At 43.9% G+C, this 18,523-nt stretch overlaps 1 protein-coding gene across 4 annotated transcripts in view; it reads right to left on the bottom strand.

The window, feature by feature from the left end:
- Positions 1-18,523, bottom strand: part of GPD2 (glycerol-3-phosphate dehydrogenase 2) — a 65,087-nt gene extending 46,564 nt beyond the window's left edge. For 2 of the 4 annotated variants that reach the window (XM_009273151.1, XM_019470444.1), the window contains exons 1-2: positions 18,496-18,523; positions 4,427-4,534 (exon numbers count right to left, since the gene is read on the bottom strand). In XM_009273151.1, the coding sequence (XP_009271426.1) occupies positions 4,427-4,528 (102 nt within the window). In that variant the 5' untranslated portion in view covers positions 4,529-4,534; positions 18,496-18,523. Of the gene's footprint in view, positions 1-4,426; positions 4,535-17,075; positions 17,147-17,792; positions 18,084-18,495 lie in introns of those variants that run through there. The other 2 variants (XM_009273153.2, XM_009273152.2) reach the window with 2 other exon arrangements.

Raw genomic sequence — 18,523 nt, 5'->3', positions numbered from 1 at the left:
GCAGTTTGAATTCAATCATGAAGTTATAAAGTGATCTAGTAATCCATAAGCAAGCATTCTTGTTAATTTGCTAATGTAAATCTCCAGGTCGGTTTGCAGAGTCAAATTCATCATCCTTATTCATTTAAAAAAAAAAAAAAAAAAAAAAAAAGGAAGAAATTAAAAAACCCAAAAGCAGGCCCTGATGCATTATCATATTATCACACTCTACTGGATTCACCTTGATGAGCAATTCCTACTGACCAACAATGTACTCACACACCAAAGAGAGAAGGATTGCCTGGTGGGCTTAGTTAGGAAAAGACAGCAATCTCTTACAACTCCAAAGCAAAGCAGCGCTTTTTCCCATAATGATTACAGGGAAGAGGGGAAAAAAAAAAAAAAAAATCATCAGTGGTCTCCAATTCAAACTTGGCACATCAAACAATACTCACATCATATCTAATACTAGCCCACTTGGCTTGATGCACAAAAATAAAGGCACAAAAAGCAAGAATGCAGCAATTCAGTCAGCATCTGCAAGAAGCAAGAGAAACTGGTATTTCCATTTCTCTATCACCATTAGTGTTAGAAGCGCTGGTGAAACAGCTAGCAAAGGCTGGCTGTATCACCTTTGCCATTCAGGCATCTGAATATTTGAGGCTAAATCAATCAATTATGTACATAGCCTGTGTATTTTATGTCTCAGAGGGGTCCAACTTCATCTCAGATAGGATTCTTCTTTTCAGGAGCTCGTGACTGGCAGTCAATACAGTGTACATGGATTTGAGAGTTTCTGTATTGTTTAAGATGAAATTCATTTACAGTGGTAGCACTGAAAAAAAAAAAAAATGTACGAGTCTACGCACACTTTTGCTTTATCCGAAAACAGTTCAGGAGGACTAGTTTCTTCAGACCTCTGCACTACCTGCTGTGAAGAGTTCCCCAACTGCCTCCTTTTCTCTGGAAAAAGGTTTTTCTTTTTAATCTAACCAAAAGCCTCCTTGTCAGACCTATGCATTTGCCTTCAACAGCCTAAATCAGTAAGGCTGCACAGAAAGCTTGACCAGCTTCCTTAAGGGTAACGGTTATTCAATATGAAAGCACCACTCCTGTGTGTTTACCGAAAGAGGTTTTGCTTGAATTAGTGTCATTCCTACTTACTCCCTTACACATAGCATTAAGCTAACCCAGCTTATTAATTCAGTAAATATCCCAGTGATCAGGTTACTAAACAAGACACAGAAGTGCAATATTCATCTATCAGCTTATGAGTTAAATTCAACAACAGTTCTGTCATGTCAACACACGTTCCCATCCTCCCTTTGCTCAGCGGGAACTTGTGTGTTGGGTTTTTCAACAACACACAATAAGGGCAATTTACTAAACTGCTTGTATGCCTGCATATGCCATACACAGATATATATTCTCAGATTATATCGCCTCAATTGCTGTTGCAGAAATGTGCTCCAAAATGTCAGCACACACGTGTGTGCATGTATAGAAAAATAAGTTGGGATAAAAATCTTGAAAACCAGAACAGATCTGAATCAATGGGGTGTTTTATTTCCAAGGTGTAAACACTTTATAGCTGTTTACATACAGACAAAGTAAACTATGCTAACTGTGCCATTCTCCTCACAGTCAGCTTTTGACTCTCAAACCCAGCAAGGACAATTTAAATTTCAACATCAGAAATTGCCAATACTCGTCCCTCTTAGTAGACAAACCACTCACTAGTATGCTCGACTAACCAATCATAGAATCATTTAGGTTGGAATGGACTTTTAAGATCATTGAGTCCAAATGACCTCCCACTCATGCTCAAGGGCCAGAAGTTCACCACCCTTCAGCTTCTCCCTTGGAATTACCTGGGACAGCCAAGTTTCGCAGAAACATTGAACACCAGCTGAGTGAACATGGAAAACGAAGAAAGATAGATCAACTAGACTATGTGTTCAGGACTATTAGCCAGCCGAGGTCTTTATTCTGTAACTGCGTGCCCCTAATTGCAGGATGCTAGTGACTGGATGTCTGTGCTGTGGCTGAGTGAGGCAATACGAACATGGGTAGAAAACTGGAGCATTTCATTTCTGTCTTATTATGTGATGGATTCTGTTCTTGAAATAACAACAGATTTCCTACAATGTGTAGCCAATTAGTGCACATCTTGGGGCAATATCCTTCCCTGGCAAAGGAAGACAAGATCTTTGCCCTAGCACATATTTGATTGGCAGGCATTATTAAAGAGAGGACACTTGTGCTGGGGGACATGCCCACAGCTTAGATATGTCAACACAACAAATGGACTGTCCTCCTTTGTGTCAATCCCTCCAGTTATGTTCCACCTGCTGCCCTATATTAGGTGTTTAAGGCAGCAGCTTTAAGGGACATCACGTGGGAAGTGTGCAAATTAGTACAACATGAAAACAACATGCTGTTCACTTGACAGATCCATTTGCTTACACATATGCTGGAAGTTTTCAGATCCTTTGTAGACTGATCCTACGCAACAGGTTTAGAAATTGGGGGACAAGTGGTTATACCATTTTCACACCATTATCACCTTCTGTAAAACTCTGGTTTTTAATCTTTCTCTGGAAATTCACAATGGCCATCCAATGGCCACCCATTCCCAGAAAAATAGGAATTCCCTGAATTCTGGAATAGTGCATATACAACAAATGAGCTATCCACATCACTTTACACTTCCAACTCCTCCTCTTATTTAACAGTCCTAAAATTTGAAACTGCCATTTCTGACAGCAATGAAGCCAGATTGTAAAATCCTGTGATAAAGACTCCAGAGAGAGTTAGAAACAGTATTATCAGCTAGGTGCAAGACTGGCAGCCCAATGGGAAGCTCACTTTAAATGCTAGGTTTTATTTTCTGCAACATTTTTCCTGAAGCCATAAGGATCCTAGCTTATCCACTTTCCAGCTAGGTTCCCCAGAAATGACTCATCTCATTTGCTTTACCAATACCTCGGCTGCTACTCCTCCTCCCCATAAAAACAGCCAGAAGATTCAGATTATCATTTATTCAGACATAACACACACCTTCATGGAGCTAAGTGAAGACTGTCTCCCATCACCCACTGTTTTACCTTCAACTAGACCATTAAGATCCACTTCTTCTGTTTCTATTTTCAGTTTGCCCAATTTGAATGGCAACTTATAGTCAATGTGTGGTAACTAAAGCAGTTCACAGAGTAACAGCTTGCCTGGATGAAGGGCTGACTGATTACATTTCTAAGGTGAAATGCGAAACGAGCATCTGCTCACCTAGCTGCTCAGACTGATACCATCTCAAAGGAACAAGGATGTAGCTCCTTGGGCTCAAGCTTTTTCCAAACCCAGATTGAAGCAAATCAGGCCAGAGCTTTGACTACACCTACTTCAACCAGTTTATGGAACACTGATTGCAAATATTTTTGGCCAAATGCGAGGTGCCAGCCTCACAGCCCACATTTAGCACAAGATCAGAAGACATGTTCCCTTATACACATCTACTAAGCCCAGACATGGTTATTTTATAACTCTAAAGCACAGCACAACTGCATTAAAATAATGGGCATTTATTTGCTTTAAGACAAAGAGTAGTTGTTGATCTGCACCAGCTCTGCCTAAAACCAGTCCACAACACATGTTCCTTTTACTGATTTCTGCTTGGCTTCTGCATCGAGAAGCAAGTCAAAGAGCACGGTGACTCTGACTCTACTGCAAGGAAATGAAATCTATTTTCTACAACAGCAAGAATCAGTCCACAAACTGACACTGGAATCTAATGCATCTCCTTCTGCTGCCACTACTTTACTTTAACAGTAAGTCTCCAACATCACCCTTCACTGCTCGGGGAATTTATTCTGTCCATGTGCCTTAGTTACCTGGAAGACAGCACTGAACTGTGCCTCAAGTTTACCAGTGTCTAGGTTGTGCCCACCCAGACAGAGGCCAATGCCCACCAGAAACAACAGGTGCCTCACCATTGACTTCTTTGACACAGATCCTATCCTAAAACAGTTTTCAGCTATTTGAACTGAACGAGAGCTGCCACCATGACTGTTTTGAAGCTGAGATATTCAGGGGTAGCGCTAGTGGTTTCACTTCAAGCTTCTAAGTTTGAAAATACTGTCCAAACTCTACTTAGTGCTTATACTTCAATTGGTACTTTCCACTCCTCCTGCAACTAAGTAAAATCCCTAGTAGTACACAAAGGTCATTTTTTAAACATGAAAAATGATTTACAAGAATCTCACTTCCCCACTGGTTAAAGACGTACAATAGCGAAACATCGTTTAATGCCATCCTCCAGATTAGCACCTACCAAATCAAGCTGAGAGGCTCTTGGCATTCCTTTCCAAACAAAACTATTCATATAAGCCTAACATACGCTCAAACAGATTTTAAGTTTCATATTTTATCAAAGATCATAATTAATACTTACGTGTTTGTTTCTATACTGAGAAAATTGAGAGAGGCCAAAAACTGTTGCTATGGCACCTCCTCCAATGAGAGCAGTTCCTTTCACTGCCTTCTGAAATGCCATTTTTTACTGTAAGAAGAGAAGATAAAAATTAATAGGCAGTTTTACCATGTTAGAATCTAGGCTACACAGAATAGACCATTTGCAGAAACTAATGACAATGTTGTGACAAGTTGAAACTTAGGGTAGCAGTATATTAATTAGCAATTTTCATTGCAGTATTAATAATTTCTAAACAAAGTCTAGACAGAGGCAAGCCAGAGTGCTCTGGTATTTGCTGTGAAAGCTGAACAACAAAAGAGTGTTTAGATATACAAGTAGATGTACACACACCCACCATTTAAACTCTAAGTAGTCGTATATGTGACAAGTGCTTACAATACTGTGGCAAAAGCAGAACAAGAACACCCTGTCATCAGCCACATGGCCACCAAATCCTTATCACAACAGAACAGCCGATCTGCTTGACAAGATCACCTTTAGCTACCCTCCCGTCCCATCAATTTCTACAACCACATTTGCCTAACAGCACTCCATCCTGCTTTCCAGCCAGGAATTACGATCCCAGTATTCACTGTATACCAGCAAAGCTTGTCCTACCCAGGAATGGTGGAGAAGCAATGCACTGCTAGTCAGGAAGCAGGTCCTTCAGTGTGAAGCAGCAGCAGAGATAGTGGACAAGATTAAGTGGCTTGAAATAAGTGCAGAACTTTGTCATCTAGCTACAGAGGGTTTAAAACTAGCCCTATGTGGGTCAGGCAAATTCTTAAGAGACCCAGTGTTCGGAAACTGAATGAAAAATTTGCATGGAACTGACCTGAATCTTAAGCAGGCACAACCTAATCCATCTTCCCAGGACCGCAGCAACTCGCATTGCATTAGAAACAACGTACATCAAGTTTGAAGGACTCCCATCAGCACTCCAAGCCCTCCGGTTAGGAGGACATCTTTGTCCAAGCCCCAGATTCACCCAGCAGTCTTCACACAAGAGATTTAGCGCTGTTAAGGCTTAAAGCAAAAGCAGACGTGTACAGCCCCGTGCCAACACCGGAACACCAGTGGACTTACAACGTGTCGGGAGTGGCCCCGAGCCAGGAGCAGGGAGCCGTGGTGGCTCCCCATCCCGGGGCTGGGCAGGGGGAGGCCCCGGTAGCCTCACCCAAAGCCTGGCTAGGGGGTCAGCCCTTGCCTTGGTGCCCTGGCGAGGCCCTGCAGGCCACCCCCGCTGCCCTGGTCCAGCACAGCTCCGGCACGGCACGGCGCCTCGCTGCATGCCGGGCTGCACGCCGCGCCTGCTGATCCAGAGGCTTTGCAGCCCTCCCTCCACGGCTGCTGCCCATCTTACACCAAACACACCAGACTGGGTTATAAACCATTACTTTTGGCAGCACACAGCTTTCTTGCCAAGATTTGCAGCAAACTACTTACAGCTGAAGAGTTATTTCTTTGGCCTTATAAATATAATTAAACATGAAACATTGTATGTTACTACACATCTGTACACATTTCATCTTTCTTCTCCTGTTAGTTCTTCCAGCTAGCATAATTAGGTTTTTTCCTAAAAAAAAAAAATACACCAAACACGTTTAAGACACAAGCCAAACGAGAATTTCTTTTTTAAGATGGTGTAGATCTTAACTTCATTCCCTGTGCACTTTACTTGCAGCGCACTCAGTGGGGGGGAACTCCACACACAATTATTGTATGCAAACATTTGATGTACAGATGATGTATGTATGTACTATATGCAAGTTATTATTGTACAGAAAGCCAAGACTTCCAGCTTCCAACATTTTTTTTCTGAAGAGCAGCATGTATGCTCTTGAAGATTCCCACCGTAACAACCTTTCTTGGTATGTATGTAGAGTATCACATTTTCCATTTACTTTGGTCTCAAAAAAGACCAACTTCATCTTTCCCTTATACCATGACAGGGAGGCGTAAAAGGGAAAGGTAACAGACAAAAAAACCCCATAGCAAGGGAAGTTTCTCAAAGGAAAGTTACTGTGGAGGCCTGGCCTCAAAAGCTACAGCACCTCCACGGAAACAGGGAGTAAGCATTGAGTCAGATGTCTCGGACCTTGCTGCCAGTAACAGCGAGCAGCCGCACTACCACCAGTACACAGCTACATAAGGAGCGCACCACGGCAGGGTGCTGTCTATCACAGATAGCCAGGCTGACGCACTGCCGCAGCCACCCCTACACCTCCCCATACGCTCGCTGCAGAGCAATGCACTTGGCACTACAGTGTGGCTGCCCCTCCCCGGCTCCAGCTCCCAAGGGCTCCCGATCAGGTTTGTGGTCCACTGCCCAGCTGCATCGCACGTGGGCTACCACTGCAAGAGGAAAGTGAGTGCCCAGCGAAGAAGGCTGCCTGCGGCGGGACCCACTGGAGCACTCCCACAGCAGCCCAGCACAGCCAGCTCTTGGGACAGCCACACACACCAGGACGCAGGCCTGTCACCTGCAGAGTCCCTCTCCCGTCGGTCTAGCACAAGTCTCGCACAACAGGATTTGAGCAATCTGAGAAACGTCCTACCACCGGAGCAGCGTGCCTCAGAATCAGACCCTATCCTGTAGATTTATCTCCCCCCTCCCCCAGTTAAAAAATAAAAACTAACCATCAGCTAAACCCTACCACCTTAAATCTGTTAAGACAACCTTCTGTAATATCACTTCCACATACCTGAAAATGCCTACAGATACGCATGAAGTCATAACACAGTATGAAATTCAGTATTGCACAAGAATTAAAACGTGCAGCTGGAAAACTTGCACTGCCATCACAACGCTCATAGTCTCCTGCAAAATAAAAGTACTAAGACAATCAACATCAGTTCACATACTGTCTATAGCTGCATGAAGCATATGGTGATGGTGAATACATACACATCATCCAAGCACTCTGTGTACTATGCATTTCTACCATAAGGTTTCTTCAAGTCGCTAGAATAACTACTCATCTTTCAGATTGCAAACTGGTGGCAGTCTTGAAGTAGTTTCACACACCTTACACATCAGCAAAGGAGTCACTTCAAATAAGAGTATGAAACCCTTGCAAGTGCCTGTTCTGGGAACACAATATGCTCTAGAATCCAAGGGAGTTTAAAAAGAACAAATTAGCATCTTCCAACAAGCTGGCTTACGTGTCTGCAGAGATACTGGCTTTCGAGAAAACAAATGGAAGTGTATCCTTGCAATGTTTTACCAAGTTCAGTAAGACAGGGTGATGGCTGAAGCACAAACCCTACTTATCCCAGTTCAAGCTCTGCTCAACTTCATAAACTCTTCAAAAGTTCATTAACTGTGAACAAACTAACTGAGAGCCATAGCTTAGCAGCTGGTGTTCGATGGCAAGCGCAGTCCAACAGGCTCCTAGCTAAGTGCTGAGCACCTTCCACTGCGCAACAAGGCACCCTCCACCCAAGGTCAAACCAAGCCTGCGGAGGGGCCGACTGCACAGCCAGGGTAACTGAAGGCGCAGCCAACACTAATCCTTGCTTCTTGTCCCCTGACCTCCTTAAGCGTTTTCTGAGATTTAATTTTGAAGACCAGGTACATACCCACCAGAGTTAAACCATTACATTTTCATTGAGTAGGACTGGAAGAGCAGCACAAGGTATACGAACCACTGACTAAGAGTCTCGGTGATCATTGCCTACACCAGTTTACTTTAAAAATGCAGCTTCCCAGACGGCTTTGGAAGTCATTTATTTTTGTGTTTAAAACGAGGAAATCATGATCTTTGGACTGTATGTTCTACTGGGCCTTTTTAACAAGCATTTTATCAATACTTCTGAAAAAAAAAAAATCTAAGTTTTTAAAACTGAAGAAATAATGTAGCTCTGTCTTTTATTCAGTTGACCTTCATTTCTTTAGTTATGGGTTAAAAAACCCTTACTGCATCAATGAAAATCTAAAGTTTCCCTGTGAATCACACTAGAAATATCACTGCATATATGAAGGAAAAAAAGCACAAATTCCCCCAAAGCTGTGTAGTAGATTTCTAAGTTGTTTGTACAACAATGCTGCACAAACTTATGAAAGTAATCAGGAGGAATAAACTCAACACTCACCACAACTCTGAGTTACATAGTGTTATGCTATTTTTCAGTAGTTTGAAATAGCTATTCTTCTGATAACTTTTTTGTTAAAAAAACCTCAAACAGAACATGCTCACGTACTGAATAAAAGCTGTACTGGGCCAGTGCTGGGAAATAAGATAATGACTAATATTACACCTGCTCTTCATGTTCAGAGAGCTGCATCTCCTCCGTTTCCATCTCCCAACAGGCCTCTGCAAATAGCAGGCACAGACCCAAGGTCTCTGCTTTCAGCTGCTTCAGCTAAAGGAGCTCCCTGTGCCGTTTCCTCCATACTTCCCGTCGGGTATCAGCAACCTGCCATGCTAACATGCCTTTCATAACCCCCCCACCCTACTGTTGTACTCATGTGTGCTGACAGGCAACATTTTGTTGCGGATGCCACAGGTTCTCATGCATTAACTGGAATAAACACTAGTTCTTCCAGATAAGAGAATTCGTTTAAACAGCAAAAACAACAAAAGCCCCCATGCCCCCCCAATGCTTACTTTTATCCAGAAAGCTTTGAAGCAACAATACTAGAGAGGCAAGCAAACAGCTTTTATTTAACAGCTTCCTATACAAAATCTCTATTAGGAACCTGACAAACTCCACCACCAATTGCATGCAATAAATATTGCTTCATATGCAGAAACAAAGGACAGTCAGTCTTGAGAAGTTAAATGATTATCAAAATCAAATGAAAGTTCAACTCGAAATTGGTTTCCTGAAAATTCTGAATGAGATAGACGCCATTATAAAGGCTTTATATTTACCACGGTCTTTTGGCATACGAACCTTTTCCACCTTCAAATTTCTACCAGTGAAACTTTTTACCCTACAGAATCCAGTGCAAGCAACGCAACATGCGCAGAAGTCTGCAGAGCTCCACCGGCACCTGAAAGTGCTGACACTCAACCACGGGCAGTCAGATCTGGGGACCTGAAATGGCCGCTGCCTGCCCGCCCGCTTCCACCGCCTCCCAGAGCTGGCTTCCTCACACGCAGCCACACACAAACGTGCACTGATAACAAGGGGGAAAAGAGAGACCTGAGAGTACCTATATACCAGGCTGGAAACCGCAGCAGTACAGAAGCTGCTTCAAAAGCAGCAAAGGCAATAACCTCCAAGGAGGATCAGACTGGACAGCCGAGCGGCACTCACCTCTGTTGTCCCAGTTTAACATCCTTAGAATACAAATGTGGTTGCCCACATACTGTTACAACTTGATCCGACTGCCCCATAGCTTCCTCCCACAAATGAGCAGTTTTTTCACTGCACGTATAACAACATGCAGAGAGCTGTGACAAGCCTTTCCACTAACACAACCTGTTTACGACAACTCGGCTGACATCAGTGGTGAGCTCCGTGCACTACCACAGTGGGCACGAAGGTACAGGCACATAGGGAACGGGGTTCAGGATCACTCCTGCAGTGGGAGCTTATACCAGTCTCATTGTGGATACAGCTGTACTAACTGCACTGAAGTGAAATTAGATATGCCACAGAGAACAATTTTGCCGCTTTCATTATGCAAGATAACATGTAACATAAAGAAACTGGCAGGCTCATGCCCTCTATACAGGAGGGATTTCTAGCCTCAACCGTCAGCTGTCGGTAAGGGGCTACCCTCTGCTTGCCCGACAGCCAGGTACGTGTGTCATTAGCTCTACTCAGAGCTGATAGCCAGATTATATGCAATTCTCCGGTGAAAGGAACACTCCCAGGAGACCAGCTGCTCAAATTGGCACATAAATCTTGCTCACCATTGGTAAGAGAAGCTCATTCAGGGACAGAAAGGAAAATACGGCTTAACATAAGCTACTCCAACGCAAAGCTAGACAGGCATTCAAACCTACAGACGGTGCTTTTACACCTAGAACATCTCAATTTCATCCTAGGAACCCGCGAGCCCGTATTTGCAAGGTATGAGCAGATGTATTTGGATTAGACTGAATTGAGCTCGGGGCATTAGCAGGTACTGCAGGCAGGCAGAGCCCCAGACAAACAGCCGGCAGAGACACGATATATACGTGCCAGGCTGCTGTGTGCCATGCCGAGGCTCTGCCCCAGACTCTTCAGCAGGGCCCTACTAGAGCATATTGCAACTTCTCCCTGCCCAAATGATCCGGCTTCTTTCCGAAGGGAACTGCATTGCATGTGGGAAATGGCACGCAACAAGGTCTCCTCTAGGCAGGAGGATGGCTTAAGCACTGTCCCAGTGTACACACAACCAAAGAGAAATTAGAGGCTCTCTAAACATACACTGGCGGGTTTTTTTTCCCCCTCAAGTTCTGTCCCAGAACGGCTGCTAAAGGCTACTGTCAGCACCAAGCAGGATAAACCGGAGCGCAGAAGATGAAAGGGGAAAGAACGCAGTCTACATAGTTACGACAAAGGTTGTACACAGACTGCTGTGTACACAGAGAAGAGCCTACACCTAAACACCCCTCGTCTTTTGCAAGTAGGTAATAAAACTTGACTCTCTTCCAAGCAGAGATCAATAGCTTGTGATGAAAACTGAATTTTATTTTAATGAAAATTATAATAGCAGACAGCATGAGAAGTGATGCAGTCAGAAATAAGTCATCTTTCCATAACACAAATGTTTTGAGTCACCTTTAAAAATGGCTCAAACAGCGTATAGTGCTTTAATGCTGTAAGGGGCACCTGACACTGTAAATCCACATGTTAAGCCTTATCCTTAGTTTCAATACAGGTCACAAATGGCACCCCTTGGACCCATGCTCTCGATTTGAGGGTGGGCTGAAGTCCCCGACAGGCTCTGGAACAAGCTCAGGCAGGAGCAAGGAGCCCTTGACTGGCACGGGAGGAGCCAGCGGCATGCCACAAGGAACGGATATTGCGTACAGCGTGATCTGTCCAAAGAGTTAAATAACCCACAGGGAACATTTCTCAGCAAGCCAGCTGAGTATTGGTAAAGATTCACAAGGACATTAGCTCAAACTTCTAGCTATTAAAGGACTTCTGATAAGGAGAAATAGGCTTTAAACTTGAAAGGAAACACAAAGGAGGGTGGGGAGGGAAGCACTGGTTACATGAAATGAAACCACACAACAGATTTATGAGGACAAGTTCATGCTTTCAGTTTCCAGAAGTTAAAAAAGTTAATACAAACTGTTGTCACAGTAGGAACCGCTCCCTCCTGCAGTGCATTTCTTAACCAGCAATTCAGTCGCACTTACTTTGATGTAAAGAAGCATGCAGTAGCCACTTCCATTGGAAGCTCCCACTCCAGAGTCCAGGCTGGCGACCGGCAACCCTGCCTCAGTGAGGTCCCCGGGTGAACCTCACAAGCTAACAGACCCTGGACCTCCCGCACCACGGGCAAGGGCTCCGCTTCATCAATTAATACACTTCTTAAAGGCAGGATCCTTCTGCTTCACTTTCAGCCCCACATTTAAAAACCAAAAAGCATACAAAGTGCAACTTACATCCTGTTTTTCAAAGGGATTTCAACACCCGTCTTCAGTAGATGCTTCTGAATAGCGTGCCCCATGCAACAAACATCTGCCACCCCGCAGTTCTCATTAGCCTGATATAAACCCTAGGAGTGACTTGCCTTCCTTATTTCCCGTAATGCCCAGCCCAGGTAGCTGCAAGACTGTTGGCTGGATCCTGTTTTGAGTTGTGTAACTCTGCACAGCCCAGAGCGCGCACAGGCACCTACCAGGGCTCCCTCTGCCACCCGAGGAGGCCAGGTGACTGAAAAGGAAGGGCTGCAATCACCGGCATTGCTGTACTCGAGTACTTTTTAATTATTAAGTTATCGGGCTGGATCTAAGCAGCGCACGGCCAAAGTTGGGGGAAAGAATGAGAGGAATGAGGGAAGAGGAAGGGAAGGGGAATGGTGGAAAATTCAGGCGCAGAATCGCGAGTTAGAGATCAAAGAAAGATGACTACTTTAGCAAAAGTGAAGAGACAGATGGATACAAACTGTGGAGCTTAGCAATAGGAGTGTGTGACGCCCTGTACGCTGCCATCAGACATGGTGTATGAGACGCAAAACCTGTTAAATTAAGAGAAGAAATCCAATCTGTTATGTTGTATATCTGTGTGCTTTAGGAGGCCATTACCATGGAATCTGGGTGCTTCACATTCCATTTTAAACGAACACATCTAATAAAGTGAGTCACTCAATGGAAGTCTTAAAAATAGAAAACTTATAATCATCACCACTACAATTTGCATAACTTGCTATTGGCACAGTAGCATTGTCTAATTCAATCTTTCTCATTCCTTCCAAAAGCTTCTCAGGTAAGTTTTGGATGATGAGAGCCCCAGACCGACATCCCTCCAGGCCCAGTTGAGCGTCTTGCCGCCTCTGCTTCTCCCAACAGCTGAAGACGCTATCTTCAGCTCCCTCTAATTCAGCTTTTGATCCTTCTTGCAGGACTACTTAAAAGGTGGCCACCATGATGGCGCACAAAACAGCAGTAAGACAGGCCACAATTAGGATTCTCACCGTGGGTAACAAGCATTTAAAGCTGTCCTATTCTAAGAGTGTGTTACTGGCAGTTTATGGGTGTATCAATGCAGAAAGTGGCCAAACAACAAGAAAAAGGGGACGTAATCAGAAAATAATCCTATCAGCACCCCCGTTAACAAGATCATCTACCAGGTCTCCTATAGCTTTTCTTGTTTGCTTTTAAAAAAGCCTGAAGTGGTTAATACTAAGTTACATAGGATGTCAGACCATACTAACCAAAGTAAGCATCTTAGAAGCAAGTGATTAAAGCGTAAACCAACCAAAACTGAAGATGCTTCCCCTGCAGCACTCCTAACAGTCACCAAGCATCTCTCTCCTCAGTTGATAGGGGTCTAATCTCCTGGGCTGCCCTGCGCTACTTGTTACCTGACCAGCAACGACAGCAAACAAGAGAACAAAGCAGCACACTTTGAAGGGCAACCAAAGCTTGTTTTCTGCTGGTGAGGTAGATGTCTGGGCCACTGACTCATGCACTCGTGACTTCTATATGTAATTACTGTAAGCTGTATCTATAATGAGGCCACACACCAAGAAAGAGTTCCAGTGGGTACGAAACATAGCTGATATCAGGGCAGAGTCCATCCTCCAGATCCTCTCCTAAAGCCTCTGATGGTTACTTTGGGTTCTTAAACACAAGTTACGGCACTTTAATTAAAGTAATTATCCAAGCACTACCTCACCAACCAAGCACAGAAACATAACCCACAATATCTACACAGCTCACAGGGTTACAACTCCCTTTCAGCCACAGACCACACCACAAATTTGTAAGTTCCTGTACACAGAACTTAAAACCCGAAAACCCCGCAGGCCACCCTGCACTAATAAGTGGAAGCAAAGCAGCAGTTTACCATATGGGGAAAATCCTTCCCACGCTCCAGTACAGACAACTAGCTCGGCTATCGTGCCCAAAAGTAGTTGCAGCACTTGTCATGCACAAAAATAAAGAAAAAACAAAGCAAAAAATAGGCGTACTATCCTCATTCCTTCTCTTGGTCCCCACTGCTTCGAACTACTTAATTTGCTTTCTGTACTCGGGTACCAAGATCTTCCCGCCCAGCATTAGATGATATCCCAACCGCATTAAGCTGTATCCTACAAGGAACAAACTTTTATGGCTTCTTTTCCACTATGCAAAAAATAGGCGTACTATCCTCATTCCTTCTCTTGGTCCCCACTGCTTCGAACTACTTAATTTGCTTTCTGTACTCGGGTACCAAGATCTTCCCGCCCAGCATTAGATGATATCCCAACCGCATTAAGCTGTATCCTACAAGGAACAAACGTTTATGGCTTCTCTTTCCACTATTTGTATTTTTAACCTAACCACTCTTTCCACTATTTGTATTTTTAACCTAACCACTTATTTTTCTTCTGTTTCATTACCCTCCTACAAAAAAAAAAAAAAAGCCTTACAGATAATGGGGGGGAAAGTCTGATTTGTAAATCTTTCTTGGGATTTCAGACAGTAATAATCTTGCCAGAGAAAGCAGTATGTTTCTGAGAATGAGGCAATGCCCACAGACAATGATGGCTGTAATCCCAAGCACTGCACCTAAGGACTAACAGGAATACAAAAACACACTGAGGTCACGAGTATTTTGAGCTTTCCCACCACACAAACATCATAATGCGTTTATCAAGTTTTATCATAAAAGTATTCAAATTCCCTCCTGTCCTATTGGAAGATTACTTCAAAATCTGCCATCCAAGGAGTGGGAAACCTAGTCTCTGGCCTGATTACTGAGTAAATGTATGCAGGATGATTTTCATACGTTTTTTGTCCTTGTGCCAACATTGTCTTTACCTTAAATAGTTCAAATAGTCATTCTTGCTTTCTATATTAGTGGGGGTTAATATCAGCCATAAAACCCACCACACACACAATACAAACTTGCAAATACTATAAACCAATTACTGTACTTAGAAAGAAACGTTCCTGTTAGATACAGTTAACGTATAGCTGTTCACCCTTTCTTCTAATATTCTTCACTCCCCTCATATTTAATGCAGGTATTTGATTAGACAGTCTACCAATTCAGCTTGATCCTAATACTGAACCTATATCCACGGTTTTCTTCCCCCCGCCCCTAGTCAAACACTAAAGGAAAAAGGATTAGAAAATAAGGTGTTTTGCTTATTACAAGACTGGACATAGACCTGCATATACAAACAGGTACCTGCTCAAAAAATAACTACAAATTAGGTGATTACCTAGGTGTGTCAAGGAAGTAGCCTAGTTTTATATACTGGAATAAAGATTGAGACCTGATAGTACATGCAAATCCAATCCCAGAGGAGGGGCATGCATTTAATATCATTTTGAAATCAGAATCAGCACTTGGTTTGAGAAATGCTTTGCTAAGCAAAAAAGGCACAGTCCAAGACTTTGTACCCAGCCACCAGAGAAACGACAATCCGGGCTCCAGCAGCATTATCAGGATATAACTCGGGGAGAGTTCATCTGGCATTTGGAAACCCCTCTTGAGACACAGCTACACGTTCACTTGGGAACCTGGCTCAAAGAAAGTTATTTAGGGATACAAAATGTTTCTAAAAGCAGTACTGTGATGCTGAGGAAGAGTTCTGATTACAAATTGTTTGTTCACTACGTAATAAAAATTGTTTTCTGAAGTAATGCTTTTCGGAAGAAACGGGCTACATCTACATTAGCAAGAGCTGCGGCACAGCTGCAGCGGACCCCTAAAGCAAAACGGCTGTTGCTGAGAGCGCAGCCTCCGTGGTCTCTGTGCTCCACATCATTTACTCCCAAGTAGCTCCAGTCTGAACACACAAATACCCATGAAGCAGCTGAAGCACACGAGGCCTTCTTCTTTAAAGGGTTATCTTCCCACTTTTGTCCGACCTGCTTCAGAACTTTTTTCCCAGCCTCTAATTTTTGTGTCGTGTTCATTTCCCTTTTTACCCAGCACTCAGCTTTTCAGTGGTCTCCCACTCTCCTGAGAGTGCCCAACAAGGAAGGGGACAGGCATGCGCCCCGCTATCCACACCCTTCTGGAGGCAGAACTCTGCGGTCCTGCTCACATCCACCAGCTCACATCAGCTGCAGTGGCACACCCACAACGATAAAGCTAATCCCCGGAAAAATGCAGGCTTAAACTACAACCGGAAGGCAAAGCAATATACAGGAGATTAATTAATTTATACAACTAGACTATCAGACCTCTGGTTTAAATTGAGTGCAGCGTAGGCCCATATATTTTAGAAAAGGTAAAATAATTCTTTAAGTCCTGTTTGCTGGAACAAGCACTATGACAGAAGTAAGCTGCTGCTTCACAGAGCTACTTGTAAATGCAAACCCTTGTTTTGAAACCATCGAGATATTTACATGGGAAAGTAGAAAGTAACAATTGCAAACTGACCGTGGAAAAAAGCACATTTCTTTTAAATATTTGCTAAAGCTTGCAGAGACTTGTGTGAAGACAAAGTAGGAAGCGGAAAGGAACCTGTATGAGCTTTCATTTGGAAAACTGGTTTGCATTAGTGGCCTTCAAACCTACCACATCCATCTAGCTTTCCAAATTTGTTAGTGACACATTACCAGGCAGAAATGGATCTCTAGATCCATATTACATTATGTAATAAGAGCCTAGCTCATAAAGTTATTATTACTGCGCTCCTGTGCATGCATACATGTGCGCACACACGATTAAGCAAAACCAAGCATACATCCATATATATACACAACGAAAGTAACACTATAAATTAGATATAAGGTGTGTGAATAATTTTTCATGCACGTGTGCCTACTCAAAACTTTCATCCAAAGTTGGACTAAATAAAATTGGTAAATGGCTAACATTAAAATTAATAATATTCTGCTTATTGCTATTATAGAAGAGCCAATACTCGATTTTGCCTTAGCTATCAACCCTTAAAGATCTTGAAACATCAGATAAAGTCTTTACTAGCTAACCGTCAGTCACTGCTCACCACTAAACATTTCTGAGGAACCGTACCTATGAATAAGTGAGAAAAATAAAAGGTCTGATTAACCTCAATTAAAAATATACCACGCTCCTAACAGCTGCGTCTCCAAGCTTGCTTCTTATCCATGGTCAGAAGACTATCTTACAAAGGGACTTCAGAGTCTTCAGGCCAATGTCAGTGTAATTACACTTGAGCAAACCTCTCACGCAGGGAAACTTTCTGGGTGGAAACCCCATCGCAGAATAGCAGTCACGGTTCAAAGAGAGCTCAGTACAGAAGCCGACTGCAAACACAGAGAATGAAAATAAGACGTGCAGAGGAGCGTAGCTGGAGTGCAGCTGCACGTAGCTGGAAACTGACTGCGTCCGGCAAGCCTGGAGATGCGCTCCTGCCGTACGTCCAACGCCTCTGCCCCTCGAGAAGGCTCAGCACAGCTGCAGCAGGCATGGCGCTCTGACGCGAGGGCCTCTGACGGCAGTAAAGAGACATTCGGAAGCGTGGCAAGGAGCGAGACAGAGAAGAAAAGTGCAACTGCTTCAGAGTGGAGACGGGAGAGCCCCCGCTTCCTAGAAGCGGGTGGAAAGGAGCTCGCTTTCAACGCGCCTGTGCTACCAGTTCACAGTACATAGTAGAGTAAGCTCAGCAGGTAGTAAATCCAGCCGTTTTAAACGCAGGGTCTCCACACACATGCATTTATATCACCTCCTGCAGTAATGGGCTTGCAAACGTTTACTGAAGCAATTGGTTAGAAGAGATAAGAACTCAAAAGAGTTTAGGGCTTACTTGTTACACCAGCACGCTCTCACCCAGAAGTGGTCCCACGAAAGCATTCAATGCAAGTGAGAAGTAACCGTTTTCATTTTCCAAAGTTCAGTGTAACTACAGCTACGCTATTCTTTGCCCAGCATTCAGTTTTTTAATAATAGGAGACGCTGAATTCTACCAGCTTTGTCCGAGAACGAAAATCTAGCGAAAGAGTTCTGCAAAAACCCCTATTTGTTATCTATAGATAGCTACACATGTGCAAACAGCTACCCATAAACAGAGAGAGACACTAGGGCTGTATCTGCGTTTACGAGGACGTTCTCAGGGAGCTCAGCCCTTGAGCAGGGGGACAACAGACAGACAAACGGGACAGCTGCCAAGGACTTTATACTACTTCCATCCAAAAGCTTAAATAAAACAGAGGGGAGGGGGCTGGGAGCCCTCGGTAGTGTAAGCTCCTACTGTACTTTGCAAAAGTAAGATCTGGAGAAGAGAGACAGCGATGATGCGTTTGCTACAGATTTATAGTAAAGGCAACTTCAGAGTTGAACCCGAGGTTACCACACGCGTGTCCAGTACACACCTCACACCGAAACACCCTCCCCACCGGAGCAGAGCACGCGCTCCCGCTCCGCAGCCGGGCCCAGGTGGGAAGCCCTGGGAGCCGCGCCGCTCCCCTCCGCCGTTAACCCCACCACCACCAAAACCGAAAGCCACTTACTCCAGCAGCCCGGGCGAGCCCGCCTCCC

This window comes from Aptenodytes forsteri, unplaced genomic scaffold (assembly GCF_000699145.1).
Source record: "Aptenodytes forsteri isolate BGI_AS27 unplaced genomic scaffold, ASM69914v1 Scaffold174, whole genome shotgun sequence".
Classification (NCBI taxonomy): Eukaryota; Metazoa; Chordata; class Aves; order Sphenisciformes; family Spheniscidae; genus Aptenodytes; species Aptenodytes forsteri.
This window is presented reverse-complemented; position numbering and strand designations above follow the sequence as displayed.